The following is a 27,006-nucleotide window of genomic DNA, read 5'->3' as shown; positions in this document are numbered from 1 at the left end:
ACTAGATGAGGTGGTTTAGGTGCCAGTGCCTGGTGTGGGCCCTCCATCCCCTTCCAATGAGTTCCTCCTCAGTTGGATTGTCTTCTAGTGATTCCGTCCCCATCTCTCGTTACCTTTTATTTCTGTGGGCAGGAAGTGCTTGAACCCCGCGCACCCCGAACCCCTCTATCCCACCCAAAGGAAGAGAGCGCTCCAAAGCTGAGCTGAGGGGAGGGTTTTGCCCAGCTCCCAGGGGGCACGTTTGGACGGTGGGAGAGCTGCTGGAAACATGCAGGCTTGATCTCCTTGTAGTAGACCTTTTAGCAAGCAGTTTTGTAACTTGAATTTGTACTATTTTAAGTCCCTAGAACACCAGATGCTCCCATGTTCAAAGGCTTCCAGAAGGACGCAGGCTTTTGCCAACAGAAATTGGCCTTGAAGGAGTAGAGCGGGTGGGGCCACCCATGAATAATAGAGAAGCTAGCAGCCTCAGAGCTTGGCTACCAGAACTGAAAACACTTCAGCCTGTCCACTGGGAACCTGGAGACGTACCTCCCGGAAAGGGCTGCAGCTTCCGCCAGCCCTTTAGTCTTCGTTCCCCTTGCCACCCACTTTTTCTCCTTTTGGCCAGTCAATATGGTTACATGTCTACACTGGCAGTTTGTTTGATAAAATACTAGCGCTGTGCGTGTGTGTGTGTGTGTGTGTGTTTGGGAGGGGTCTTGCTGCCCCTGACTTAGTTACTCAGAGCCAAAGAACCTTAGTTTTGTCCCCTACACAGACCAGTTATCCTCTTACTAAGCATAAACACAGTTTCTAAGCACTACTGACCTTTTGTCTTAGCCAGCTGGTTTGCAAATGTGGTCTGTCTTCCTCAAGGGAGATGAGGCGGTCCATCACCACTTCTGTAAAACTCAACTCCCAAACGTACCTTCTTTCTCAAAAAATAAGGGAACTCAGAGTTTTCTCAGAGAGCAGAGACCTTTCCTATTTTGTAGATGGTGCAAACAACAGAGATTTGCCTCTCCCAGGACTTTCAGGTCACGTGTTCATGGCCTCCTGAGTTTGGGTGCCATCTTGTCCACCCATCCATGCCTCGAATTTTCTTTTCATGATGGAACCCTCTGCTCCATATACCTTTGTCTTTCTTGCTTCTGAGCCTTTGCTCTGGGTGTTTCCCTGCCTGGAACTCCCTTTCCCTTTCTGCCTGCCCAAATCAACGTTCTTTCAAGGTCCTGCTTCAGTCCTGGCTGAGTGGATTATTTCTCCCATCTTCCCAGATGTCTCTACACTTACCAGATTTTATCTCCTCATGTTCTCTGTTTGTTTTATGAGTGTGAGGCTTTATTTTCTCCAAGAGATCTTAAGCTTCTAGAGATCCTGCTTTGTGTGTCTTTTCTTTACATCTCTTCTGCGACCACGTGGGTCCATCCCTTGTTAAATAGGATTCCCGGAAATGGCGTGGAACAGCATGTACCGGGAGGCCTCCAGTTCGGGTCCTACCATGCCTTGGCCGCATAAGTTCTGGCTGACGGAGTTTCTGCCCTTTCCCCAGATGTAGACATTTATTCTCATGTGCTCAGGGACCAGTAGAGGCTTAGCTCAAACTCCAAATAAGACCCAGTCCCTGTCCTTAAAGAGCTGTAGTTTAGTTGGGGGGGTAAGATGTGTAAACAAAAGGTGACAATATTTTCTGACACCCAGGCAATACCAGGCGTGCCTTTGTTCCTGTGCCCCCTGGAGAGGGACACTTACACCTTTGTCTCCCTATCTAGAACGTGAGCTCTCCGAGGGTGAGCTGTATCTCATTCATGTCGGAGTCTCTAGCTTCTAGTCCTAGTACATGGGGGACACTGAATAGATACTTGAGTTTGCTGAGCGAGAGAGTTGATAAACAAACGAGAGAGTTGATAAACAAACGAGTGAATGTCCCCCGCGTCACAGGCGTCCACGTCTCTACGTCTCTACGTCTCTGCGTAGAGAGAAGAGGTACGAAGAAGACAAAGAGCAGGTGAGTTGGTAGCCGCTTTTTGAAGAAAGACCAGGAGGTTGCTGAACAGACCAGAGAGGAAGGGCGTTCCGGGAAGAGGAGACAGCAAAGGCAAGGACACCAAGGTGTGAAGTCCTGGGTCAGAGAAGCCACCTGGTGTGCAATGGCTGCAGAAGGGCACAGGGCGGAGAAGAGAGGTGAGTAACGATGAGTCCCTTCCTTGGTGGTTTCTCATCGGGCAGCTGGGTGCTCTGCAGATCCTGAGACCAGCATTTCCTCCTAAGCTTGTCCCTGCTTCCCAATCCCTTCTCCCCAACCCCCGAACCTGGCTTCTCACCGCCCATGGCTCACGGGATGCCAACCTTTTAATACGAGTTGCAGTCAGGACTTCAAAGTGCTCAAGAATCACCCGGAGATCTTATTAAAAATGCAGATTGTGGTTTCTTGGGTGTGAGGTGCGGCCTGGGAGTCTGCATTTCTAAGGAGCAACCATGTGATGCTGAGGGTGCCGGTCCAAGGACCAACCACACGTCGAGAAGTCAGGCTTTCAGGTGAACTACCTAGGGAGGCTCTCGGTAGCCTCAGTGAGGCATTCCAAGGGTGAAAGGAAACCACCTTCCTTTGGGTTATTTAGAACACTGCTTCTCCCAGCAGGGTAGGTGATTGGGTGTTGTCCAGTAAAAAGTTAGGGGTAAATGGCACCGGGTAGAAATGCCAAAAGCAGGGCTTCACTCCTCAAATAGCCCATCTTTGATACTGGTGTCTATACTCTGCAAAATGCCTCTTTGAGTTTCAGCTTCCCAGCCTTTTACTGGCTCCTGGGGAAGCTTTATGCTTTTGGAGCAAATGGGCATTGGGAGGCCCGAGTGAGCCCTGAACGGTTGTCAGGTCTGTCTCCTCCCGCGGGACCCTGCCACAGGCCACTGCCCCCCTGATCGTTTGACCCTGAGTCCTGGAGGACTGAGTCGCTCAAAGGCCGTCCTGTTATAAATCGCGCAGCTGGTTTCTCTTAGCCACATTTTGGAGAGAAGCAGAGAGTCGTGTCTTATCTTATGTCCCCAGCCAGGATAGAAGTTTCTGGTCCCTGTGTGAGACCCAATGAGCCGAGTAAGCTGCTTCCCTGAGCCTCTGGGCTCCCTCGACTGCATTAAGGAAAAGGAGGAGGCCGGCTACGTCAAACCAAAACTCTCTGGCTGACATGTGCCTGCGGCAGCACGGGTGGCTGAGTGGCTGTTCCGCAGACACCGACCGGGGACCGGCAGAGCGGAGGGCCCGGGCTGGTGGCGAGGTCTCTCCCTCCTCTCCCTCCCGGCACACCTGGGAGCCCGGCCGCTGCAGCAAGGAGGCCCGGGGCCAGAGGGCAGCAGGGATGGGGACCGGCCTTGGCCACTGGAGGACAGTTTTCCCTAGGCCGCCCCTCCTCTCTCTCTACCCCTCTGCCTCCAGTGACTGGCACCCAACCCTGGCCACCTGGCCTCTCCCAGCCTAGCGGCTGCGGCTAGATTTTCCTGCCTTCACGATGATGTCTCCTTTTCCCCGTTTCGTCTTCCAATCCATTCACTCAGTCGTTGGCTTGTTCCTTCATTCATTCGGTCGCTCGTTCGTTCGTTCGGGCGGGCTCCTGGGCAGCTTTGCGTCACCCGTGTGTGGAGTGTCCGCTCACGAGCCAAGCGCTGCTCCGAGCTCCCATTCGGTTCCTCCACACCCTGCTTGGGGCACCTTCCTCTTGCATCCTATGCAAAGGTTCCTTGCTACGTCCCTTCCGGTCTTCGCTCTTCTCTTCCCCGCGCCTCTGAACAACCCGAGAGAAGGACTTGCGTCTCCGCCGTGGGCCGTGTAGAGTACCGGGAGAACCCAGTGTTTCACACAGGCCTCAGCTTGCGTCCTGCCTCTGCCTCTGCCCTTGACGGCCATACGTAAACTGGGGTGGGTTCGGTTCTGTCCGCCGCGGCGACGGGGCCTGGGACGGGTGGCAGTCCAGAGCTGATGGCCAAGAAAGAATTCTCGAGACGTCTTCGGTGCCAGAAAAGGTGACTCCGTTAAAGCACAGGGACGGGACCCTGGGCAGAAAGAGCTGCCCCGGGACCGTGAGGAGAGACTGATTATAGACTTGGGAGCCAGGGGAGCAAAGGCAAGGGGGAGTTTCCAAAGTTTATATACTAAAGAAGACTCACAGGAGAGCGGAGGCCTAGCTATTGTCAAGCTCAGATCATTTTTCCCTCTAGCAAAGCATGAACCTTAAGACAGAAGGGAGTTCCTGGAGGCATGTTCTACTCCGCCTGCCTCAAGTATTTATCAACGGGCTGCAGGTTATAAGGGAATTTAATTTTTTTAATGTATTTATTCTGAGAGACAGAGCGCTAGCAGGGGAGGGGCAGAGAGAGAGGGAGAGAGAGAATCCCGAGCAGGCTCCGTGCTGTCAGTGTGCAGCCCTGTGTGGGGCTGGATCCCGTGAACTGTGAGATCATGACCAAAATCAAGAGTCGGATGCTCAACCGACTGAGCCACCCCGGCACCCCCAGGACATTTCATTTTATCTGCCATTTCCTTCTGCCTCTGTTTCCCACATCATCAGTTTCCTAATTTACAGTGAAAAAAAGAGAAGAAGAAATCACCTGGCCCAGAGTTACAGTTCAGTTGAGATGTCACATGTAAAGTTCTTGGCACAGAATTAGTGCATAAGGATTTTAATTGCTTCCTCTTGCCCATGGCCCAATGGCCCATCACAAGTGTGAGGGACCGCCACACGGGAGTCTTTGTTCTACTTAAATGTCTCCCCAGAAGAGCTGGGGCCACCTGCTGTGTTCAGGGCCTTCTTGGGACTTCACCCCAAGTTCTCCTCCTTGTTGATTTCTGCCTTCCTTTTCCAAAAGGTTTCAAACAGATACATCAGAAGAGAGACCTGTACAGTGAGCCCTTTGCAACGGTCGCCGGTTTCAATAATCAACAGCGATGTCCTGTCTTGTGTCACCTCCCCCACGTTTTTTCCCCTGGTGTATCTTAAAGCAAATTCCAGTCACCGTGTCATTTCACCTATAAACACTCCAGTATGTATAACAGATAAAGATGTGCAAGAACAAAACCACAATATTGTTACCACATTCAACAAAATTAAGAATTATTATTATTTAAAAAAATTTTTTTTAATGTTTATTTATTCTTAAGACAGAGACAGAGTGTGAACAGGGGAGGGGCAGAGAGAGAGGGAGACACAGAACCCGAAACAGGCTCCAGGCTCTGAGCTGTCAGCACAGAGCCCGACGCGGGGCTCAAACCCACGAACTGTGAGATCATGACCTGAGCCGAAGTCGGACGCCCAACCGACTGAGCCACGCAGGAGCTCCAAGAATTATTATTAATATAATTTAATACCCAGTCCCTATTTATTTTTTCCCAATTGTCTCAAAAAATGTCTTTTCACTGTTGATTTGATCGGATGTCAGGATTCCCAAAGGTTCGTATTACATTGGATTTTAAAATCTCAGGTGGTTTTGCATCAGCCTGTTTTGACATGTTCTGTTTTCAGTGGAAATGGTAGAAAAATGAGGAAGCCCTTACTTCCTGAAAGTCTCTCCAACTCACTTCCCTGAACCCTTTCCAAATAAAACAAACATGTCCTTTTTTGGGTGTCTTTAAATGACAAAAAGAGTTCCCCCCTTTACAGCAGTTTTGAAATGAATGAGCTCCTCTAACAGCTTTCAAAACCCAACAATCATTCAGGAGGAGAAGAAGAAGAAGAAGAAAAGCAGGATTTGCTTTAGTTCTTGTTTTTGAGGGGAAAAATTCCTGGGAACTTTGTCCTTTTCAGAAAGACTTTTTTTTACGCCCTCCCACCTGCTTCTCAAAATCCACCAACCACAAAATTTACTCCATCCCCCTTTTTTCTCTCTCCCTTACACACTCCCTCTCTCTTTTTAGCAGCAACATATAAGCCGGCCATATTAGAGAGATGGAAATAAAGCTTCCTTAATGTTGTATGTGTCTTTGAAGTACATCTGTGCATTTTTTTTTTAGCATCTAACCATTCCTCCCTTGTAGCCCTCGGCCCCTCAAACCACCCTCTCCCATATCCCACCCGACTAACATCTCAGTCTCTGAAAATGCACAGAGATGCCTGGCTACCTCGCCCTGCCTTCAGTCTCACGGGGCTCAGTCTCTTTTTCTCTTTGGGTAAGTTAGACGACACATTTGCATGCTCCTGAGGGTCCAGAAGTGTAGCCGCAGCTGGAAGAGGGTGGGGGCTGGGGGGCAGAAGAGAAGACATTGCTTGAGTTTCCCTTCTTGTCCTTGGGAAGGGAGGTACCGGGGGACCGGGGGAGACATTGCTGAGGACTGCATAACGCGGGTATGACTTGGCCACAGAAATGTTGGGTCGGGGGATCTGAGTGTTCCTTGGGGAGACAGTTATCACAGGGGGTGGTTTTTCTTTGGATTTCCCTAAAACGGACTTATGTGGGGGTGGGGGCAAAAGATAGGTTGATCTGCCAAGTCTCCTCGTGGATTTTTTTTTCAGCTGCTGCAAATGTGGGGTCCTGGGCCTTAATGCTCCCTTAAGGGTCTTCTTTTGTGGACCTTGATCTTTGGAAGCTGGTGGATTTAGGATATTAGGAAAGAATGCTTGGGGGAGCGGGGAGTAGAAAGTTGAGTCTGGGTCTTGTTTCCTGGAAATCTGTACCATTGATTTGTTGAAATGTGTGGGGGTGCAGGTGGCAAGTTGGCTTGGGGTATGGTCTCTGTATTGGGGAGACACTTTCTGAAGCTGATGGTGGCCTCTGACTTGGGCCAGATGGAGTGGGGGAGGGGTCAGGTGAAGGAATCAGGAAAAAAAGAAAAAGAAGAAGAAGGAAAAAAAAAGGAACTCATGGGCTGAGTGTGGCTTCAAGACCAGCCCAGCCTTGGAGACTGCCATGTCAAGTGGTCCAAATGTTGATTTCTTACTTGACCCCTCATGACTTCCTGGTGAGGAGGTGGGCTCCAAAGTTATTTGCAAGCCTGCTTTGTGGGTAGTTTCATTCTTGCTCCTAAACTTACTCATTGCTGGTGTAGCAGTTGGTCAAGTCCAAGGATTGTCAGTGGGGATATTCCCAATCGCAAAATCCCTCTTCTTCCCTCCCTCCCTCCCTCCCTTCTTCCTTCCCTCCCTCCTTCCCTCCCTCTCTGTTTCTCTGTTTCTTGGTTTGCTGTGTTGGATATTGGGCAAGAGTGCTAGACAGAGACAACACAGAGCCCCTGGCAGCTTGTATGATATGGCCTATTGGCTTTGCTGAGTTACTGGACATATTAACAACAGAGCAGGAATGTTATGGAAGCTCGGGCAGTACAAAGAGGGCGAGCCTGGGAATCAGATCTGGGTTTAAAGCCATCTTGGCCATTTACTTCATGAGCATAGGCAAGTGACTAGACCCTCCTGAGCTTCAGTTCTTTCATGGGTAAACTGGAGAGTGCCTGGGTGTGTTTTGTGAGTCTGGCACAAAGCAGGTGCTCAATAATAGCTGAACTTTGTGAATGTTTTCAAGCACCCGCGCGCTGTGTATCTTATTTAGTCTTCGCGATAATCGGTAATCGTGCGAGGTAGACACTGTTATGATCCTCCTGTGACAGATGACGAAACAGGCACAGAGAAATTAACCAAATAACTGAAATTAAATAACTTGAAGTCACACGACTAGAATAAGACGAGCTGAGATTTGAACCTTTTGTCTGACTGCGGGTACTTAGTTGTTGAATTCTACTGCCCCCAACGTTCAAGAAGCGGTACTGCTATATTAACAATAATTGATCAAAGAATCTCAATCAAGTGCAGGCAAAAAGATGAGGAATTGGGTGGATGGCCTGTGTGTAAGGAGCCAGGGATGGAGGACAGGTGACTCCTTTTGGAGTTAAGGAGAGCTTCCTGCAGGCGGGGGCAGTCTTGTGAGAGTGAAGAAAGGAAGGCGGCTCTGGGACCAGGACCAGGGTGTGTCTTAGGGGAGGATGGGGTCTGGAGGGAAGAGGTCAGGGAGTGGGGGTTGTGAGGTGGTGGTGGGAGGAAGCTAGAGCCTTGGCGAACCTGGGTGGTAGAGAATGCAGGAATGGGGATCTTGAACTCGAACTTGACGGATGCTAAGATGGGGTATGCTCTGGCATTCCAAGGCTAAGGGGTTCAGGTGGAAGACGGAACTTTGGCGGTTGTAATGGCATCGGTCTCCAAGATGGAGGAACAAATGACAAGGGAGGGGCTGCATCAGGGGCAGGGTTTGTGAGAATGACTATACAGCTGGTCACGGGGAAGGGGACCGGCTGGGCAACCTGCTGCACACACAACAGAAACAGGTGGGACTAGTTTTGAGCTAGAAGCAATCCACATGACTGGACTTCCCAGAGTTTTTCTTAAGACCATTGGCTCCGCAGCCCCAGCCTGGTTACCAAAGTCTGGGTTATGTCAGGCAAGGCCTAGAAAGTGGAGTCTGGTCCTCAGTCACGCCCGCTGCACTTTGCTGCTGGGGGCAGGGATCCAGACACAGAGGGGAGAGTGCCTTTTCCTTCTGCAGACTTTTACGGAGTGCCCATCTGTGTGTCACACACTGTTCTGGGTCCAGGGACACCAAGATGACTAAAAATCAGCCCTGGAGCCTCCTGAGAGACACAGGCACATAAACAATAACAACGCCACATCATAGGTGCTGTCATAATAATAACAATCATAACAACGATAACAATAGCAGCAGCTAAACTTTGTCAAGCGCTGACTACGTCCCAGGCAGCCGTGAGCTTTACATGTTAGCAAGCCACTTACTCCTCACAGCAGCCCTAGGAGTTAGGTTCTATTATTGCCCCCCCCCCCCTTTTAACAGATGAGAAAACTGAGGTCTGGAAGGTTAACCAGCTCGCCTGAGATCAGACCACTTGGCCACTATGCCATTCTGCCTCCCGGTCACGTACAAGTAGAAGCGGTAGGGACGGGCCGCTGCCGCGGAGGTATGCCTTGTAAGCCGGGAAGTGTAGGCTATACAAGGGGTGTAGAAGGGTGAACGAGTTTCCCGAACGGAATTAAAAACGAATGTCAGAGGCCTGGAGGGGTGAGAGAAGGTGGAGTTGCCAGGAAAAGTAAGAAGTCAGGGATCACTGAAGTGGAGGAAGCATGGAATCAGGAGCTGGCGGGAGAGGAGGCCGGGACCTAGGTTGGCCCCAGATGGCAAAGGGCTTGGAAGCTGTGCCCAGGAGCCTGCGCGTGATCCCGAAAGCAACAGGGAGCCAGCGGAGGGGTGATGAGGACAGCTTGCTCATGCTGCGCGGGACGGGGGTGGGGGGTGACTAGACTGGGCTTGGAGGGGGAGATCCTGGCACGGGGAGGGGGGGAGGGTCTGAATGCAGGAGGCAGGATCTGGGTGCCACACTCTCCTGGGATGCAGGGGCTGCCCCGGGAGACAGTGTGCTCAGAAGGTTGGGGGGACACATTCTCTACTTAGACACATTCTCTCTCTTTTAAGCAAGAAGAAAATAAACCTACCCCATAGGGGGCTGTAGGGTTGGAAAGAGGAGTGGGAGAATTCACTTCTGTCTTTGCAGGAGACAGGGCTCAGCCGGAGGTGAGCAAATTTTTGTGATCTCTGAGAGATGGGTCAGTTAGAACAGCCGATAACAGGGGGCCTGGGGTGCCCAGATGCGCCCTGGAGAAAATGGGGAGGGCTGGGCACCGGTGATGTTTTGGAACTAAGACCAGAAGCCACATCCTTACCGCGCCCCTGTTGATCCCCATTTCCTTTCTGTGAGTTGGTAATCACGAGACCCAGACCTGGTCCCAAGTGGGGCAACCAGGAGGACTGGGCTTCCTTGTATGGAGGTTCCTTTAAATAGGCCCATTCTCCTCTGGCCAGCCTGCCCCGAGCAGGGGGCTGGCAGTTTGGGGCGGGGTCTGCCATGGAGACGGCAGGAGGCCTGGTCCCTGGCTTTGTCACACCCTCACCCAGCCCCAACCCCTCACCCCTGTCTGGAACCTTGGGTTCAAATTGAGCTTTGCCACTTACTAGCTATATACTTGGGCTCTTCACGTAACTTCTCTCTGCTCAATTGCATATTCTGGAAAGTGGGGTGGTATTAGGGTTATTGTACGTATCTAATGAGGCCTGCGTTCATCTAATGAGGAATGCATAAAACAGCATCTGGCCTGTGGTAAATAAGCACTTTGTTATTGTGAAATCCTTTCTGCGGCCCTGGTTGTGGACTCGGCTACTTTTCGGAAGCAGCAGAATTTATCAGGATTTTGCTCACAGCTCTGACCTTGTTGCACGACGGCTCCCTCGTCTTTAATGGGAGCCTGGATCCGTGAAAGGCCTAAAGCCCCGGTGGGGACTCAGGCTGAGGTGGGCGCCTTGGAGTCAGGAACCACCTTCTGGCCCCGGCTTGTCCCTGGCTTTCACTAGTTTGGTGATCCCATCCCTCTCTCTGCCGTTGGGACTTGCTAGATTTCTCTGACCACTAGAGGGCACGCGTGTTCCTCCCGGCGCCTGCTGCAGGGGTGCGGGAGAGGGACCCTGCATTGCACCTCTGCTCCCCTCCTGCCAGCCAGAAAAGGCCTCCCCACAGCTCTGTCCTTCCATGCGGCAGGGTGCTGGCTCCTTCCCCATGGAGGGAGCTGCCCTGTGGCGTTCAAGTTCTAATCTGAGTGATGTGGGCTGCGGTGGGAAAGGGGCCAGGGATAGGTCAGCCCGATTCACAGCACCTGGTTTCTGGGGTCACCTGGAGGCTCTTTTGGGGCCTACGTAGGGGGCCCTGGGAAGGTAGCAGAACTTGGAAGGGGCTAGAGAAGTAGGGCTGTCCTCAGATAAGAGGTAAGCTCAGGACAAGGCCCTGCCAGGTTCCTTCCCTGCAGATCTCTCTGCCTCTGCAGAGCGGGGGCGGCAATGGCATTTTCTGCACACCTCCTCCTTGCCCGGTGCTGTGCTAGGTGCTTTCATAATGGTGATGAAAGCTGGGATGGGGGAACTGGGCCTTGTTCTTCTCAGCCGGCCCACCCGGCGTCCCCAGCTCGTATTCCCCTGGTGAGTATTCAGCCCACACCCCGAAGCCTTGGCCTTGCAGGGGGCTCCGCACCCCTAATCCCTCCACCGAAGGCTCAGTCGTGACCTCTACGGCCAGCATTTTATTGCATTTCCTGCTCGTCAGCGTCCTGCCCACGAGCCATTGCATCCTAAGGGATGGGCTGAACAGAAGGCTTCCAGGCTGCGGTGCGGCTGCTGGTGTGGTGGGGCCCAGCAGGTCTGTGCTATACAGCAGCGTGAAAAACAAGGGCCCTGCAGGGCCTCCGCTGCCCGGCCTGGGCTGTGTGCCAGACCTGGGGGAACTCCAAGGGGCTGCCCTCTGCTGGGAGGAGACTGTCCTGGAAGGCCTTCCTGTTTAGGGGGCAGAATTTGAGAATGTAGGATGACACACTGTCCATCAATGCATTTACATGCAATTTACATTGCACAATTTGAAAAATTATCGTGGCAACCCCAGGAGGTGGGTGTGGTCAGCCGTGTTTTGCAGAGCCGGGGACCGAGGCTTGGAAGGTGAAGGGGCTTGTCCACATTCTGCGAGCCGACTGCAGGCAGCATGGGACCCCGTGTCTCACGGGGTCTCCTGGTCTATGCTACTCCTGTATCAGTAGCCGCCTAGCCACTCCTCTGCCCACGATTCCCTGCCCCCAGGCCCCTGGTGGCTTTGTATGTCACCCAAAGAAAATCCTAACTCTGAGTTCTGGCCCCCAAGGTTAAAGTCACATTATTATTTTTTTCTTTGTTAATGTCTGTTGCCTTCCCTAGGACACAAGCTTCATGTCGCAGCAGTGACGCTGCCTGTCACAGCAATGTCCCCCAGGGCCTAGGCTAAGTGCAGGGGTGGGCGTGGTGGGTGGCTTATAAATATCGGGTAAATGAGTGAATGAATGGCTGATGCTGAACGTCACTGTTTATCCCCTATAAAGAAGAGGAATCTTTTGGGGATGACATTTGACGATATTGGTAGAAAATCCAAGCCTTAAGGTCAGGACTAGGGCGAGGCCAGAGAGGTGCTCACGATGTACGGTTTAAGGAGGTCTTTGCCTGATCCCGAGGGGGGGCGCCCCCTTAAATTTTGTGTCCCAGGCTTTCTGCCCTCTGAGGGTCCCTGCAGCTTCCGCTGGAAGGGCCTGGGTTCGCTCACCTCCCCCTAGACTCTGCTCTGCTTAGGATGTCTCAGTGGGACAGAAATTTCTCAGCCCCAGCACCCAGCTCCTCTGGACCAGGTCTGGTGCTGCTTATCGGATGTGACAGAAACCTGCTGTTCCCACCCGGCCACCCCCTCAGCCTGTATCAGCTCCCTGCTGTGGCGTTTCCCGGCTTGACATCTCCCAAAGGGACTCCTGTCCTTGGAGACCCATCAGTTGGTCCCTTGGAATCGTACCTACTTTTCTGGGATGGCTCTAGCCTTCCGCTGCTTGTCTGCCTTCATTCCTGTTTGCTAGGGGCCGGTGGGGGGCGGGGAGGATAAGCAGGGGTGGGGGGGAGGCTGGGCTGGGCACACTGCTTACCTTTGACCTTGGGGTATAGAGAGCAAGGCCTTCTGAGTCTCCATCCATCCTCAAGGCTTTCCACCCCGTGGGGGACACTGGAGGGGCTTCGGCTCAGCAGAGACATCTGGAAGCGGTGGGGAAGGAGGTGAAAGCCGGGGTCGGCACAACGGAGCCCCTCGTCCGAGGTCTTCAGCCAGCAGGTGGCAGTGGTAGGACCGCAGGACAGCCGGATGGAATGGCTGCAAGACAGGGTCCTGGGAAAGTCTTAGGGCCACTTGTCTGCCCCAGCCTCAACAGACGGGTCGGTTTCTCTCCACCCCAGCCTTGCTCTGCCCAAGGGCCACATCAGGTGCCCCTTATGAGCTTGGCCCACCTGACCCCCCTCCCTAGTTTCAGCCAGAAGGGCCCCACCCACTGCCAGAGCTCTCTCCACGCCCACCCGGTGCAGAAGGCTTGCGCCCTGTCCCCAGCCCTGCCGGCCAGACTCCTTACCAGCTTGCGGCTTCATCCGCAGTGCCTCCAGCGCGGAGCATGGAGATCACAGTACCTACCACCCTCAACGTCCTCAATGGCTCTGACGCCCGCCTGCCCTGCACCTTCAACTCCTGCTACACGGTGAACCACAAACAGTTTTCCCTGAACTGGACCTACCAGGAGTGCAGCAACTGCTCTGAGGAGATGGTGAGTCCTGGCAAGGAGGTGGGTGGGGGTGAAAGAGGAGGCGGAGCCCTTGCGAGCGAAGCCCCCATGTCCCACCACCTGTCCCTGCACTGGATGAGGACCCTGGTGGTCCCGGGGACGGGGCGGGGGTGGGGCTCTGTCTGCTCCAGAGGGCTTCGGCAGAAGGCGTGTCGTGCCGCCCCGGGGGTGGGGGGGCCCGGGAGGGTGACAGAGACCTGGAGGTAACCGCCTCTCTTCCGGGAAGACAGGCGCATGGGGGTGGACCCCCCCCCCCCACTCTTCTCACACCTCCTCACGCATCCAGCTCCCCTCCTGCCCCCTTGTCCTAGTTCCTCCAGTTCCGCATGAAGATCATCAACCTGAAGCTGGAGCGTTTCCGAGACCGCGTGGAGTTCTCGGGGAACCCCAGCAAGTACGATGTGTCGGTGACGCTGAGGAGCGTGCAGCTGGGGGACGAGGGCATCTACAACTGCTACATCATGAACCCGCCCGACCGCCACCGGGGCCACGGCAAGATCTATCTGCAGGTCCTCATGGAAGGTGAGGGGCGAGTGAGCCGGATCCCAGCCGGCCGCCCTCGGGGCGCCCTTGGAGAGCCCGTGCCCCTCCTGGGGCTTGTGCCGGCTGGGAGGCCTCCGCTTTTCTTCCGCTGCTCCCTGGGGACTGGGGCCGCGTCTCGGAGAGTCCTTACCGCGACCTCGGTCGCCATCGTCATCCGAAAATAGCGGCTTTTCGTGCGTGGGGCCCTGGCTATGTCTCGGTGAGAGGGCTGACCTCGACGTGGGCGCTATCCCAGGTCATCGTCAAAAATGCCTCAGTGGGGGAGGCATCGTTACTGTCCCCATCTTACAGACGAGGAGACCGGCAGTTACCTAAGGTCACACCATAAACGAAGAGTGCAGTTAGGACTCAGGTTTGGGTCTATTCGATCTCAAAATCCATGGTCTTAAATCCTGCGTTTCACTGTCATCCCCTGGGGCTTTTAGGTGCCCCGGGGATTTGGGGGCGGGCCCGTGGAGGTCAAGGGCCTGGGTTGATTTTGGTTTTGACCAACGTCCTTTCCATGGGGAGCCATGGGGCTCTTTCCATGGGGACCAGCCCGCACATACTGTGGGGAGCAGGGGGCGGCGGGGGAGGCCCCCTTTTCCAGCCCCGGGGCTCAGGGGGTCCGTTTCTTGTCCTCCAGAGCCCCCTGAGCGGGACTCCACGGTGGCGGTGATCGTGGGCGCCTCCGTGGGCGGCTTCCTGGCGGTGGTCATCTTGGTGCTGATGGTAGTAAAGTGCGTGAGGAGGAAAAAAGAGCAGAAACTCAGCACGGACGACCTGAAGACAGAGGAGGAGGGCAAGACAGACGGAGAGGGCAATGCGGACGACGGCACCAAGTAACGCGGCGGCCCGGCCGCCCCTCCCTCGCGTCCTGTCTTCTTCCCCCTGCCCCGCGCCGTGTGCCCTGCCTGCCCTCTCTCGGTGTGCTTCTCTGGAACCAGGCTCCCAGTGCCGACCCGGGGCCCCCCCGAGCCCCTCACTTCGCGTCCCCCACCCCGCACCAAGAGTGACCCACCTCTCTTTCATTCGGGGGAAACCTGCCGTGGGGTGTGGGACACGTGGGCCCTGGGGGAGGGGGAAGTGGGCTCCAGACTGCCGGTCCCGGAGGGGAGGCAGGAGGCCTGTGTGAGGGTCCTGGAAAGAGAGGCGGGGAGGGTGGGCAGTGGCGGAGGGGGAGGTCGGCTGTCCAGCCTGCCCGGTTTGTGGACCGGTCCGGTGGGGCCTCAGGGAGGATCGGCGGGTGGCAGAGGGGCTTTCTTGTGCTGCCTCGAGAAAGCCTGGGCGGTGGCATCGCCGTGCTCCCCGGCTGCTCCAGGCCGGGTGGCCCGGTCAGGCTGGGGTGCCGATGGGTCCTGTCGCTTGGGTGGAGGCCACGTTGAAGGGAGGACCGTGCATTTCCTGGGCACTGAAGGCAGGCAGGGGCTGGGGGCAGGTGGAGACGAGCCCCGGCCCAGGAAACTCTGCTCTTACCCCCTCTCCGTCCAGAGCTGCTACCAGGGAAGCCTCGGGGGTTTTCTGGCAGCTGCCAATCCCTTGGGAGTTTTGGTGGGCATTGTACGGAGAGTCACTGAGCTGGGCCATGGGCGGGTTGTAGCGTCCCAGGTGGCGGTCATTTCCCACCATAGTTACCCACTAACAGGAGACAAATTTCGAAGCCGGCTAAGGTCTGAAGGGGCAGGGGCTCCATTGTGAAGTGGAGTTGGCCGCAGGCTGCCTTCTCCCACAGGCTGACCACCCTCACTCCTCCCGGGCCGGGAGCGGCCAAGGTGGGGGGCTAAGGAGGGGTGGGAGCCACGATGGGGGAGCCGATGTGCAGAGCGGGGGCTTCATTCAGGCCTTCCATTCAAAGTTTCCCAGTTAGCAGGGTTTGGGCTGGCTTTTGGTAGAAAACAGGGAAGGAAATGCCCTGAGGGAAGTGTGAGGGGGCTCCGGGAGCCTCTGAGATCCTGTGGTCGCTCCCTCCCTTCCCAGCCCCAGGGACTCCCTCTGTGGGGAAGCAAGTAGCGTTTATGGAGAGCCAACTTTCACTGCCATTATACTCACATCAGGAAGGGACTGATTATTTAAGCCTCGGGAGAGGGAGCGAGACAGAGAGAAGCTGCCGACGTGGACACTGCCTTGGAAGACCCTCAGAGACCAACCAGGCAAGCCACTCGCAACAAATGGGGAAACTGAGGTTCAAACTGGCAGAGACCGAGGGTCCCGCCGTCTCCTCCTCTGGCTCCCCAGTCTCCAGTCTGACCCAACAGAGCCATAGTTTTCTGGGTGGGAAGAGCCTCTGCGGGCTGGTCCACGAGGGAGGTGAGGTGAGGGAGACGGGCTGTCCAGGCCTGCTGCTGTCCCAGGGCGGCAGCTTCAGGCTGTGATTGAGGCCGGGTGGAGGGGTGGCGGGATGGAGGGGTGGAGTGGGAGGGCAGAGCTGCTGGCAGGGCCCCACTCCTGCCCCCCTCCCCCCCACCCCAGGCTGACCTTCTTTAGCACTTCCCAGCCTTTCCAGGAGCTCAGAGGCCACCCAGGCGCAGGAAGTCAGTGCCCAGGGCAGGAATGAGTCTGAGGAAAGGAGGCGAGGACAGGACTGGGACAGTCTCGGGGACCATCCTCTGCCTCTCCCCATCAGATAGCCGATTTGGGGCGAGAACGGTATGGGAGGTTCCGTTTAATTCATTCCAATTCAGCATCCGTTCATTGAGCATCTCCCGTGGGCCTGGCACCGTGCCGGGCCCCAGGGAGGCACACGAAGCCATAGACGAGTTGGGAACTGCAGGTCAGCCCCGTGGGGGCCAAGACTAGTTTTTTTGTTTTGTCTTGTTTTGTTTTTGGGGTTTCTTTGGTGCATCTAATTCCACCTGTGCACCCACTGCTCCCAGGGCTGAAGTTGGAGAAGAAGCAAGAAAGTCCTGAATCCGGGCCCTGGGAAGGAAAGGAAGGATGGAAAGGGGGGGAAAGATACCGCAGGGAACAGGGTGGTAGACCGGGAAGCGTGGGCACAGCGTGGGGGACAGACAGCCTGAGTCAGGTGAGTCCAGCTCAGTACCTAACTGCCAATCAACACACTGCCAATGGGGGTGGGCTAAGCCACCAGGATGCCTGGGGCAGGCGGACACAGCCCATCCTTGGAGCCAACCAGCGAAGAGGGGAGCGACGGGTGGTGGGCACCCCATGCCAGCTGAGACCAAGGTGGCGACGCACTTCCGCAGCTTGCAGATTTCACTTTTCGGCAACCCCTCAAGGGCTCTCCTCTCCCGGGACCAGTGAAAGTCTGTGCCGAGGATCAGAAAAGTGGGGCAGCTTTGTTTTTCCAGGACTCCTAACATTTAGGGGAGTTTTTGCACGATTCCCTAGGTTTCTTCTAAGAAGTCCTAACTGTCCGTAAAGAAGCCCCAGACTCCCGGGTTCCTTCCTTGCAGTGCCCTGACCTAGTGGGGCCTCAGAGGCCCGAGCGGATGGAGGTGGGCCAGGAGCCACCTCTGCCCCACGTGCCCACCCCCATGCGCCCTTTCTCCTGCAGCCACTTAGAATCTCTTCCAGGGGCCTCCTCGAGCTGCCTCCCCCAGGGCGATGAGGTTGGGAACCAAATGGGGCTTCCGCGCGAGTAGAGGTGGGAAACCGGTGACATGTTTCCACGGCTGCTATTTCTCTCTCCTGCTTCCTAGTTTCTACCAGCAAGCTGGTCCTCTCCCTGCAAAGCCCACTTCTGGCTGCGCGTTTCCGTCCCTGCGCTCTCGGCTGGGTCCAGTCTCCTGTTTTTCTCAACCGCCCCTGCCTCTCCTGTTGTCTTGGACCTCCTTGTCTGTCTCTTCCTCCTAATTAAGGGCCCCTGTAAAGAGCTGGGCTGGCCGACCCATGGGATTTAGCTTATAAGAACAAAGTACAATTTTTTCAGGACTGAAATGCCTTGAGGTGCCTTGAAACTGGCTTTGAAAATAGCTATCCGCCCCTTCGCTGGGGACTAATCACAGTGATTCCCAATTTATAAAAAGGAAAAGCTGATTAATTGGATTCCTAGGTCCCCTTGGGGAAGCCGGGCTGGGAAGTATTTACAAGGTCAGGTTAAGCAGACGGACAATTGAGAATACTGGCCAGGTCACCAAAGACAGTCCCAGGCCATGGGCATGGCGTGGTGCAGTTAGATGGAGGGATGAATCCAGAAATTTCCCTTGCTACTTGTCTTAAGGATCGACAGCCTGTGTCTCCTGCTGTGCCTCATGCTGATGTCTTCCTTTATTGAAGCTTGCTGATGCATTTGTACATAGTCTATATATAGGTATAGATATATTATATATACACAAATATACAACATCTCACTGCATCCACCCCACAAGTTATACTGGGTGTGGGGGGAGGGGAACAATCATTTCTCAATGTTTTGAGTTGATTCACCAAAGGCAAACTACAGAATGTTCTTCTTGCTCTTTGTGCACTTGGAGGAGAAAACCCAACTACTCAGGCACCTTCTAGGTTTTACGTGCCACCGGGTGGTTGGAAGGGGTGGTGGGGAGAAAAACTTCAACGGTCCTCGGGGGCCCAGCTGCCGCATTTCTTTTGCAGTTTGTCTCATTGCTTGGATCTATTGGCTACAATAAACAGATCGTCTCCCTGAACATCCCTTGAGTGTGGCTTTTTTGGGGGGGGTGCAGAGCGGGAGAGGCTTTGCCAGGATCCTGACGGGGCCCCCTGATGCTCCTTTCCTGGTAACCCCACTGACATTGCCGGGTCCCCAGCAAGGACGAGGTCCTTCTGCTCTGCCCATGTTGACAAATGCCTTATCTCTTTCCCCGTTTGCCTTGTCTCGGAAACCTGGGGGACTCCATCCACCCTGAAAGCACCCTGAGGACAGGGTGGCTGAACACGCACTTCTTGGGGGTGGCGCCTGGTTATTTCTGGGATGCTGACAACCATTTAAGTCCCCACCACTGTTAACACTGATGTTATTTTTTCCGTGGGTGGAGGGGCCATCCTTCCTGCCCCCTTTTTCTAACCTGTGTCTGATTAGGCAGACATTTCTTTTGCCTGCTCTGGGTTCAGGGAAAATAGATGACAGCTGGTCAGAGACTCCCCTGATGCACCTTCACGGGTGAGGATCACTGTGGGGGAAGGGTCAGGCTGTCCATGTCCCGTCTGAGTGCCGCCCTATCCTATTTACATGCAGTCGAATCTCCCTAAGTTCAGGACCAAAGACGACCCCCTGGCTGGCCCAGGAGCTCTACTGTTCCAGACACACTCAGTCTTTTTCTCTCTTGCTTCCTGTTTTTATGCCTCTGCATCTCTCTCTCTCTCTCTCTCTCTCTCTCTCTCTCTCTCTCTCACACACACACACACACACACACACACACACACACACGTGCCCAGGGGCTTACCAGATAAGAAAAGCCTCAACTTTCTGAATGGCAAAGAAATGCTGACGTGGCTGGTTCCTACTTTTCTGCTGGTTTCTTTGTCATTTCTGTCTACTCCCTGCTGACCCGGAGGCCTTTGCCAGTGGTCAGCTGCATTTTAGAATATTCCAGAAGGATCCTGATGTTGGTAGTTGTAACTTTGGCAAGGATTACAGCTGCTACCTGAGACAGAAGCCAGAAGGGAGGTGCCCGGTGTTTAACAGAACCAAAGACACCTTGCTTTAAAAGGATGTCTGTCTTCCAGAGCGCCTGGGTCCTTCCAAGGATGGGATGTCAGAGAGGGTGCTTCTCTGGTTAACAAATAGGGAAACTGAGGCAGGGGATGTGGACCGAGGAGCAGCAGAAGGCCCTGGGGACTCTGGCAGGTTCTTTCTGGGGTGGAGTCAGCATCTTCCTCATTTGGGGGCTTTTCTCCCAGAGCACTTTGGAGCTCGGCCTGCTTCCTGGGAGGGTTGGATTTGGCTCAGGCATCTCCCTTAAATTGATGTTCTTTAGCCCAGGGTGCTTGGGGCCTGGGGGCAGGTAGCTGTGATGTTGCAGAATGAGCTGCCTCATGGGGGAAGGGCTGGCTCCCACTCCGGGGCTCAGAATTGGTCACCAGCTTCCTGGTTCCTCCCTGCCCCCCTCCGCCCCCCCCCACTGAGATAGAGGTGCCCGTGCAAGAGTCTCTCAATTCCCAAGGCTCCTTCACTTCCTGCTGGCGCCCCCTGCAGGGCTTAGGCACCCCATCCTCCTGCCCGCTGCCTGCTGCATGCCATCACCATGGCTACGTGGTGGCCGGAGGGCTTTCAGAGTCTCTAGGGCAAGTCCTGAAGGCCAAAAGGACCGGGAAGGGAGAGTAGATCTTTACAACATCAGAGACAGGCGGGGTCTTGGGAACCGTCTGGCCAAGCCTCCTGACTGTCCTGAAGCCGGAAGCCGAGGACCACAAGGCGGTGATTGGCGTAAGGCCACAGGGTGGGTCAAGGACAAGACAGGATCTCTTCTCAGGCTCTAGGTCTAGGCCTGCCATTCTTCCCACAGTCTGGGCACAGCTGGGCACATCGGCCCAGGAGCCTGCTGCCCCTCCCCCACTCGGCCTGGTTGAGCGAGAAGAGGCCCCCACGCTTTCTGTAAGGGCTGTTTACAAAACTGAGATTCAGAGAGGGAAAGTGTTCCTCCCAGAGTCACACAGTTGGCTAGCGACAGAGCCTGGGCGGGAAACCAAGTCTCTCCTCCCCAGGTAAGGCCTTCCCCCAGGATGACCCATCATCAGACGCGAAGACTCAGGTCCCCTGGCTCCAGTTCCCAGGGTCGCGTCCCTCACCCCCATAGCGTGACTGGCCTCATGTCGGTTTGTATGTGGGCCCCTCTTAGGTGACTTGTCTGCCTCTCATATTGCGGGGGTGGGGGGGGTACCTGAAAGCCATCAGTGAGAGGGGGCTGGGCAATGCCCGGGGGCCTGGGGCCTGGGCGGCTTGAAACACAGGAGCACCAACCCCCGCTAGGTCCCTGGCCCTCCTCTGTGGCATCTGGAGGGCTCAGAGGGTCCGTGCTGGCAGGGCGCTGCGGGAGCTCTTCTCAGATGGCCCAGGTGGCCTTGCCTACGAGCCCCCTCCCCTGTAGGGCTGAGGAGGCCTCTGGCTAGAAAAGGGAGAAAGACTGGGCAAGTAACTTCTTCCTTTTCTCTGGCAGTAATGACCTTTGGGCGTCCAGGAAGTGCTAGGGAAGGGGGCACGTGGGCACTGGGTGCTCAGCTGGGCTACTTGGGATTCCACGGGAGGGGCTTTCCCTCGCAGCCCTGACAGAGTCACCTTTATCCCAACCACAGCTGCTTCTGCTTCTCAACGGGGACAACTGGCCCATAAAACGGGTGGCACGGGACCAGGAGCCGTTTGCCTCAACAGACTGCGAGCCCCTCCTGTGGGCACGTGGGCAGCCGAAGAGGGTTCATCCCACCAGGAGGGGAAGCGTGTGTCACAGCTCTTGGCCGAGACAGTGGCCAGGTCTGTGGCCACGGGGTGAGGGATTAGACTTGTGCCGTGGTGCCCCAAGGCGACACATTAGGGCTGGTGGGCGGAGACCGGCAGAGATCCAATGGAAGTCAGAGCTGTGCAGAGGGTTGAGTTTCTCGGAGGTAATGAGATCCCCATCCCGGAAGGTATTCAAGCATAGCTTGAGGGTGTTGTCGAAAGATGCATACATCAGGGCATACTTCTGGATGCCTCCTAAGTACAATGACCCTCTTCAGGCCTCATTTTCAGATTCAAGTGCTAGAAGGAGGCTTAACTCTTGCTTGCCTGAAGATTAACATGACATGCACGGGCCAGCTCCTGTCCCTCTGCCTCTTACTCAGTCCCAGCCTTCCCCAGCTTGCCTCTGTACCCTGTGCCCCTTCACCCTATTCATCTTTATTTGATTCATCCATGGTGGGGAGAGGGGAGGTGGCGAGCGCCTCTTGGCGGTGAGAAACAGTCTGGGGGAAGGTGGAGATTTGGGGTCAAGCATCCTCGGGGACTTCTTTCCAAAGACCAGGCCAAGCACAAATTGTGTCCTTGGCCCTCCGGCCAGGGCAAAGCTTCCCCTGTCCTTCCAGCCAAGACTGTTAGATAGAAGGTGCCAGTCTTCCCCGCCTTCTCCTCCGTGGGCCCTCCCAGCTTCACCAAAGGCTTCAGCCTCGCCATCCCTGCCCTGTGGCCCACTCACACCGTGTGGACACCCCGCTGCAGTGGAAGGGTCGTGGGGCTGGGTTTGAGTCCAGCCTGAGAGAGCTGGGGAGGTGGGCTGGGGGGGAACCGATGAGAGAGCAGGCTAGACTAGTAAGAATAACCACCATTTACTGAATACCTACCCTGTGTCTGGCCCCGAGCTAAGCATTCCAGGGATGTCAGCTGACTGAATCTTCAGGACAACTCCCCAAATATGCATCCTTTTCTCACTTTTACAGATGGGGAGGCCAAGGTTCTGCTATACTTAGCACGTCTACACGCAAGGTGACACGGCTAGAAAATACCAGAAGACTCAAACCCAGGGCAGAGCGATGCCAAAGGCATCACATCACACTGCGAGGAAGGACAGAAAGGGGCAGAGGACCGGCCTCTCGCAGCCCAGAGATCGAGGAGCGAGTGGGGGAAGGGTGCCTCAGAGCCAACCTCGAAATGACCATGGACGAGGTAAGGGCAAAAGTGTTTGGAAGCAGAGGCAAAGGCTTCTCGGTGGACTCCTAACATCCCCCCCTCCGCCCTCCGTGGCCTGGCCCTTGACCGCACAGCTCTGTGCCAACAGCCCTGGTCTCTGGTCTCTGGTCTCTGGCCACCTTCTCCTCTCTAGGCTTCTGGAAGGAAACACGTAAAACCCCTTCTTCGCTCCCAGGGCAGCTGTCTCCTGGTTCCTACCCCTCCTCCTGGGCCTGGGTCACGTTCCAACTTCTCCAAGTTACCCTTCACTCCAAGGAGCCGACTCTCCATCTCCCCCACCTTCTTCCTCTGCCATTTCTCCCCTCCTACCCACATCCTCCCGGCCCTCCCCTTGCGAAATCCCGAAAGCTGCTGCTCCTGCACAACCGTGTTCAAACGGGACCGCATCAGAACACTCAGGGAGTCCCGTCTGGGGCTCCACACCACTTTACATCTCTCTTTCAGTCTGTCTGTCTCAGCGCCCCGTTCAGGGCAGAACCGGGTCTCGGGTCCGGGAGGACACCTGGCCGTCCAGCTGACAAGGTAGTCCCAGGGGCAACCAGGCTGCAGTGAATAAGAAACCTTCCCAATGCCCCCAGCCCCCAGCCCTCCTGAGTCCCCAGGCTCCCTGGACGGGAGGGCAGGGGTCATGGCAAGCCTTGAAGCAGTGAGTAAACAACCTCTGGGGTGCTGGGCCGGGTAGCTGGGACCCTGCCCTGGGGCTTCGCACCCCACCCCCACGTGGCCCGGAATAAAGAGATGCCGGGGACTCACCCCATCTCTGAGCTGCCGCAGGGAAGCGGATGCCTGCTCCTGGAAGTGGACACACACGCCCCTCTCCGGCTTGGGACTGCCCGGTGAGCACCTCTCTGGTCAGGACGGTTCAGCTCCCTCCTCCCTCTGCCCTCCTCCTCCCAATGAGCTCATCTGTCTGGGGCTCCCCACCCCCTTTGCCCGAAAGGATGTTTGGCTAGAACCTGGAAGAAAACAGAAAAAGAGGACGATGGGTGGCATGGAGGCGGTGGCTGCCTTGCCTGCCTGTGCCCAGAGCCCTTAGAAAGTGGAGGTGGGTGAGGAGGGTTCAGGAAGAGCTGATCTCTACTCCAACTCCACAAGGCGAGGTGGGCTTGGGGAGCAGGGGCACGGTGGCCAGGACCGGCTCCTGGCCGGCCGCTAGACCACGTGCCTGCGGGCTGGTGTGGTGCGTGCTGTCCCGTTAACCCCCTCGGCACCTGCCAAGCTTCAGTGGGTGCCGAGCCAGCGGCTGGGGGCGGCTGAGCAGGCACTCGGAGCTGGAGGGAACGAGTGGCGGGGAGGGATGGGCAGGGAACAGACCCAGGCGCACTAGGAAGGAGGCTCCCAAAAGTTTGTGCGGATGGCGTGCACCCAGCCCCACCCCGAGAGACGGAAAGGTTTGAGGGCATTTAACTTTAAATTAATGCAGGCAGAGGATCTCGGCGCCTGCAGTTCCGCTGTCCTGAGGTTGGGGCTCTGTTTATAAGCGAGGGGTCGGGGGGCGGCTCAGGGAAGGTGGTGGCAGAAGCAGCCTCTGGGGGTCGATCCCAGGCTGGTGGGAGAGGAGCTGTGAGGTGGGAGGGCGGGGGCTTCCCGCAGAGCCCCGTGGTCTCTGAGTCTCCGAGTCTCCACCACTGCCAGGGAGCTCAGTTATCTGCAAGGCCAGGCCAGGGCCAGGGCCAGGAGCCGCTTGGGGGGGGCTGTGGGGGAGGAGGGGGAGAGGGGCCTTGGGGCAAGGGCATGGGGGAGCCAGCGCAGGGGCTGGGGGGTGGGGGCAGGGGTGGGGGGGAGTGGGGGGAGGCTCCCTGCCAGGCTCCAGTTACTTAGGAGGAACTCCTCTTAAAATAGCTCCCGAGACCTCATAGGAGTGTCCCTTTCCCCTCCTCCCCTGCCGGGGTCTTGGCCACCTTTCCGAGAACTAGCAGGGGACTGAGCCTCCCATCTGCCTGCCCTGCTAGAAGCTGGGACCACCCCCGGAGTGAGCTCCTTCCCTTGGGAGAGCATTTCCCGGTCACCCGGGGCTGGGGTTCTGCTCCCAGAACTGTTGGGGGCTCCCCCTTTCCCCAGCCACACACGGACCCTCCCTCCCTCCTATGCTCTCCCTCCTGGCTCCGCTCCAGCTCCCCGAGGGCAGGAACCGACAGGGCACCTGAACTGTTTCAAAGAACCTACGTGACCCCTTCCCAGGAGACAACCTTCTTCCCCCTGAATCGAGGCCCCATCTCCCCCACTCCCTCTCTGCAACCCCTGAAAACTTGCTCTTCAGGGTATTTCTGAGCAGGCTGCCCAGGACCTGAGTGTGCATTAGCTACCAGCAAGGATCAAGCCTCCAGGGTGCCCCTGGGGGCTTATGTCCAAGACACCATCCCGGCCCTCCAGGGATTTCCAGCAGAAGGAGGGAAAAGAGCCAAGTGCCGAAATCGCGCCCCCCACCCAGGGACTGGGGGCTCTTGAGCGGGGCGAAGGGGGCTAAATCAGGGAGGGTTCCTCAAGGAGACGTTTTTCAAAGGGTCATTCTCTCCCCAGCACACTCAGGAGGACCCTCCAAGCTGGATCAATGGTCTAGGGTTTTGAGAATTGTTCGGGAAAGTGCTCTATAAATGTAGAAATCTCCTAGCCACTAATGCATTTCTCAAGCACTTCTTCTGCCCAAGTGTGGAACCCTCCTGACGTTCTTTAAAGGAAAGCTGGGGGGGGCGTGGACAGAGGGAATCACATAGTGGGGGAGGTTCTAATCCTGGCTCTAAGACTCGCTTTGTCTGTGACCTTGGGCTCCACACCCTACCTCTCTGGGCCCGTTTCTTCATCTGTGAAATGTGTGTGTCTCCTTAGAATTCTCTGGGCTGTGAAGAATGATGAGCAGCGAGGCAGCGGGGACGCGGAGGGCACCGGGGACACTGGCCCCTTTTCTGGTCGCCAGGATCTAAAGATATCCAGAGAGCTCTGTCCCCTCTCCTCCCCCTTCTCTGGGCAGGGGTCACTTTCCTTCCCTTTGGCTCACCTCCTCCCTCACCTCAGCCTCCTGTTCTGAGAAACATGACCCCTGCTGTAAAAATAAAGTGGGCAGCTTTGATGCCCGCCCTGCTGCTCTAGCGTCCAGGATCTCCGGTGGGGAGGAGAGGGTGAGGTGAGCCTGGAGATGGGAAGAGACTGAGCAGTTTTGGGTCACAGACCCCTTTGAGAATCATACGAACGCAAAGGTACTGTGCGCTCACCCTCTGTCTAGCACTGTGCTAAGCACTTTTTGCATAAAAGAATATCTCATTCAGTCTTCATCGTCAGGTCCACTTCTGACGTTTGTAAGGCCCGGAGCAAGTGGACGAATGGAAATTGCGTCTATGCCTAAGTAGAAGTTAGAAGTCAAGATGCCAAGGTGTCAAAGTTTATCTGTTATCCTCCGAATGGATTAATTTTCCTTGGCCTTAATTCGAGGACCAGGTCCAAAAAGGATTCCCTGGGCTGCTTCTCGGGTCCTGCAGGGGTGGGGGCTCTCACGTCTGCCTGGCAACATTCCACCCTGCGTGTCAGGTTCTGTCCACTCCCCAGCCCCTGCAGACAGCTGGCCCTTGCCCACTCTCTGGGCCTACGGGTGCATCTGGCACGGTCAGCTCCTGAGGGGATGCGCCTGGGGACGAGGCTGGCTCCGGGTTGAGTCATCTGAGCAGGGAATTCTAGGATCCCGGATACCCGGAGCACGGTCTAGAAGAGGAGGTGCGTGGACCACCCTCCTTTCTGACACGCGAACTCCTTTTCCAGTGAGGAGATGAGGGCCACAGGAGGGCCAGAGCGAGGCCCTGAGGCCCCTCCTGGTGTCTCTGTCTCAGTAGCACTGCTCTTAACCATCCCACGAGGTAACTATCACAAAGTACAGACGAGGCTTCTGCAGGAGATTGCATAACTTGCTCAAGGTCGCGCAGCAGTGTGTGCTGGAGCTGGGATTGGAGTCCCCAGCGCCTGACCCCAGGGCCACCACAACACTGTCACAGCGACACTGAGGAAAGGCAGTGGGCCTCTCTCCTGGAAACACAGAGCATCTTCCCGACAACCTCAAGGAGCCCAGAATCTCTTTAAAGCCCGGCCGGGGACCCCCAGGTTAAGAAAGTGGGGGCACTGATGGGGCTGTTGCAGGGCTCAGGCCGCGACATGGGAGCAGGCTTCCAAATCCGAACCGGTGTCCAGACCTGCAAGGACTGGAGGGTCAGGGAGGCCGACAGGATCTGTGGTGGAGGGAGGGGGTCTGGGTGGCCGGCAAATAGCCCTACTCGCTTGTCCCTCCAGGTTGGATAAGGCTCCCTCCTCTGCCCTGGCACCTCAGCCCTCTGACCTGGCTGTAACCCCAAGCAGGGAGGCCTGCCCTGGGCTCCTTTACTCCCCACCCCCAAAAGGGAGACTCAGGGAATCCCTTGGAGGAGGGTGACAGAGCAGGTTCCAGGGGGGTGGGGGGGACAGCCTGGGTGGGCAAAATGAGAAGTAGGGTGCAGCGGGCGCACATAGGGAGTGTCTGGCCTGATTCCCCAGCCAGGAGCATCACGATTTCGGGAGAGGTCTGTGGGCGGGGGGGGGGGGCGGGGGCCGTTTGCAACTGGAGGCTCTGTTCTCCCGGCCCTGAGCGGCGGGGGCGCGGGCGGCGGGCGGCGGGCCGCAGGCGCAGGGGGTCCGCAGTGGGCCAGCCCGCGCGCGCACTCACCCGCTGCGGCAGTGCCGGCCGCGGACGTTCGAGTGGTCCTTTTGCGG

The 27,006-nt window shown here is 56.2% G+C and overlaps 2 protein-coding genes across 13 annotated transcripts in view; one reads left to right on the top strand and one right to left on the bottom strand.

Moving 5' to 3' along the window:
* Positions 1-5,927: 5,927 nt before the first annotated feature.
* LOC102899230 lies at positions 5,928-25,072 on the bottom strand. Of its 11 annotated transcripts, none has more exons than XR_006585994.1 (5): positions 25,058-25,072; positions 23,032-23,234; positions 14,722-19,264; positions 12,498-14,483; positions 11,076-11,340 (listed from the first exon to the last, which is right to left on the bottom strand). XR_006585994.1 is itself a non-coding variant. In XM_045038370.1 (3 exons), exons 1-3 carry the CDS (start codon positions 23,034-23,036, stop codon positions 6,119-6,121), a joined length of 318 nt encoding a protein of 105 aa, XP_044894305.1. In that variant the 5' UTR covers positions 23,037-23,500; the 3' UTR covers positions 5,928-6,118. The 11 variants fall into 11 exon arrangements, 2 of the variants coding, with proteins under 2 accessions (XP_044894305.1, XP_006936736.2); XR_006585995.1 differs by lacking the exon at positions 25,058-25,072 and having other exon boundaries at positions 14,722-14,840; positions 16,176-19,264; positions 23,032-23,435; XR_006585993.1 differs by lacking the exon at positions 25,058-25,072 and having other exon boundaries at positions 12,498-14,032; positions 14,270-14,483; positions 23,032-23,431.
* Positions 22,236-27,006, top strand: part of SCN4B (sodium voltage-gated channel beta subunit 4) — a 25,202-nt gene continuing 20,431 nt past the window's right edge. Inside the window, exon 1 of one of the 2 annotated variants that reach the window (XM_045038368.1) lies at positions 22,236-22,254. The gene's annotated coding sequence lies outside the window, so the exon portion shown is untranslated. Of the gene's footprint in view, positions 22,255-22,669; positions 22,801-27,006 lie in introns of those variants that run through there. The other variant, XM_023239154.2, reaches the window with a different exon arrangement.

Source organism: Felis catus, chromosome D1 (genome assembly GCF_018350175.1).
Source record: "Felis catus isolate Fca126 chromosome D1, F.catus_Fca126_mat1.0, whole genome shotgun sequence".
Lineage (NCBI taxonomy): Eukaryota > Metazoa > Chordata > Mammalia > Carnivora > Felidae > Felis > Felis catus.
Note: the sequence above shows the minus strand (reverse complement) of the source record. Positions and strands in the feature narration are given on the sequence as shown.

What these genes read in the sequence shown, in the direction of transcription:
- LOC102899230 (XM_006936674.4), bottom strand. An exon ending in TCTATACCCCAAGGTCAAAG is followed by an intron (nt 11,341 to 12,497) that starts GTAAGCAGTGTG and finishes CCCCCTAAACAG; the next exon opens with GAAGGCCTTCCAGGACAGTC.